The sequence below is a fragment of the Plasmopara halstedii genome (genome assembly GCF_900000015.1).
Source record: "Plasmopara halstedii genome assembly, contig: Scaffold_816, whole genome shotgun sequence".
Classification (NCBI taxonomy): domain Eukaryota; phylum Oomycota; class Peronosporomycetes; order Peronosporales; family Peronosporaceae; genus Plasmopara; species Plasmopara halstedii.
In genome coordinates, this window is record NW_020187732.1 from 1,420,199 (window position 1) to 1,421,461 (window position 1,263).

Consider the following 1,263-nt stretch of genomic DNA (forward strand, 5'->3'; position numbering starts at 1 on the left):
GCTTATCAAACGCTATAACCATTGCGAGAGTTCAACGACACCGCTGACGGGCCAAGTCCACTGCAACGACTAGCTTTTAGTGAGCACGACAATGCCACTGGGTTGAAGAAGTAGTGCGTATTGCAGTTGCGGCGTTGAAGTTTTCGGATAATGTGCGATTTGCTACGTGGACAGGATTTGAACACTTTGGTAAATTTCTTCGCGACATGGTTCGTACACGGATTGCGCATGGAGATCAATTAGTTTGGCCCAGTTTCCTGCAGGCACCGAGGTGCCTTTTGGTTACCAGATTATTTGTGAAGGCTTTTTACGAAGATTGAATCGGTAGCGCGAACAAACAGAATGATGTGTCTGCAAAGCGAATGCCAAGTGGAATAGAATTTTGCTACATGCATAAGCCAGCAATGACTATTCCAAATTAATGGCAATTTTTTTACGTACAAATAAAAACTCGTGACGATATGACCAGATCGCTTCACGAACAGAGAAGTGTCAGAATCACACTGACATTATTAGCTTTACGATAAACATCTAGGTTAGTACACACTAAGCGGCTGCCGCTTGTTCGAGCACATTGAGGCTCAACGCAGCGTAACACATTTTCTAACTAGAGAACTTCACTTCAATAAGCACTTTCATGTAGACCACCCTGTACGTTAAAAAATGCCGTCTCGACATCGCACTACTTAACAGAGTAAACAAGGCTAAAACACACCGTAAGGAACGCTGGAGTTATGCTCATATAGGAATACGTTAGGGTGTCATTAACGTTGAACGTTTACAGATACCTTCGAGCTAAAGCCGAGCTTCGTTAGCATGCGATAGCACCATTTTTTAAATGATAAATAAACACCCACTTTGATGAATCGCTTAAGCTCCCGGAGAACATTACTACGTTGCTGGTCACTCAGCACGAAAAGCTTATTCCACTGTATGTGGTCGGTATAATACGGAATGTTGCGATAACTGCGTAGAAGCTCCATCACCGCTGTATCATAGTCCGATTCATCATTCAAGCGCTGACGATAAGGTCAATTCCAAGGCCATCACTTCATTCTCCCCTAAATTATCGGTGACCGCAAAACAGACAGGCATATTTTCCAACAATGCAGACGCATTGTAGATAAGCTCATGAAATGCTTCGATCCATCGTCACCAAGCGCGTCCGCGTTTGATAACATAAGGGTTGTATCACAGCGCTTTACTGTTGGAATTTGGATGGTAAAAGAGAAACTGATCTATTAGAACCAAGGCATTCTCCCT

General features: G+C 43.4%; 1 protein-coding gene across 1 annotated transcript; it reads right to left on the minus strand.

Moving 5' to 3' along the window:
- Positions 1-764: 764 nt before the first annotated feature.
- On the minus strand, positions 765-1,095 carry PHALS_14220 (uncharacterized protein; the record flags this gene model as incomplete). The annotated part of the gene is made up of 2 exons (XM_024729987.1): positions 765-1,019; positions 1,090-1,095. The coding sequence occupies 2 exons, from the start codon at positions 1,093-1,095 to the stop codon at positions 765-767; spliced, it is 261 nt and encodes an 86-aa protein (XP_024580310.1).
- Between the last annotated feature and the right edge of the window lie 168 nt (positions 1,096-1,263).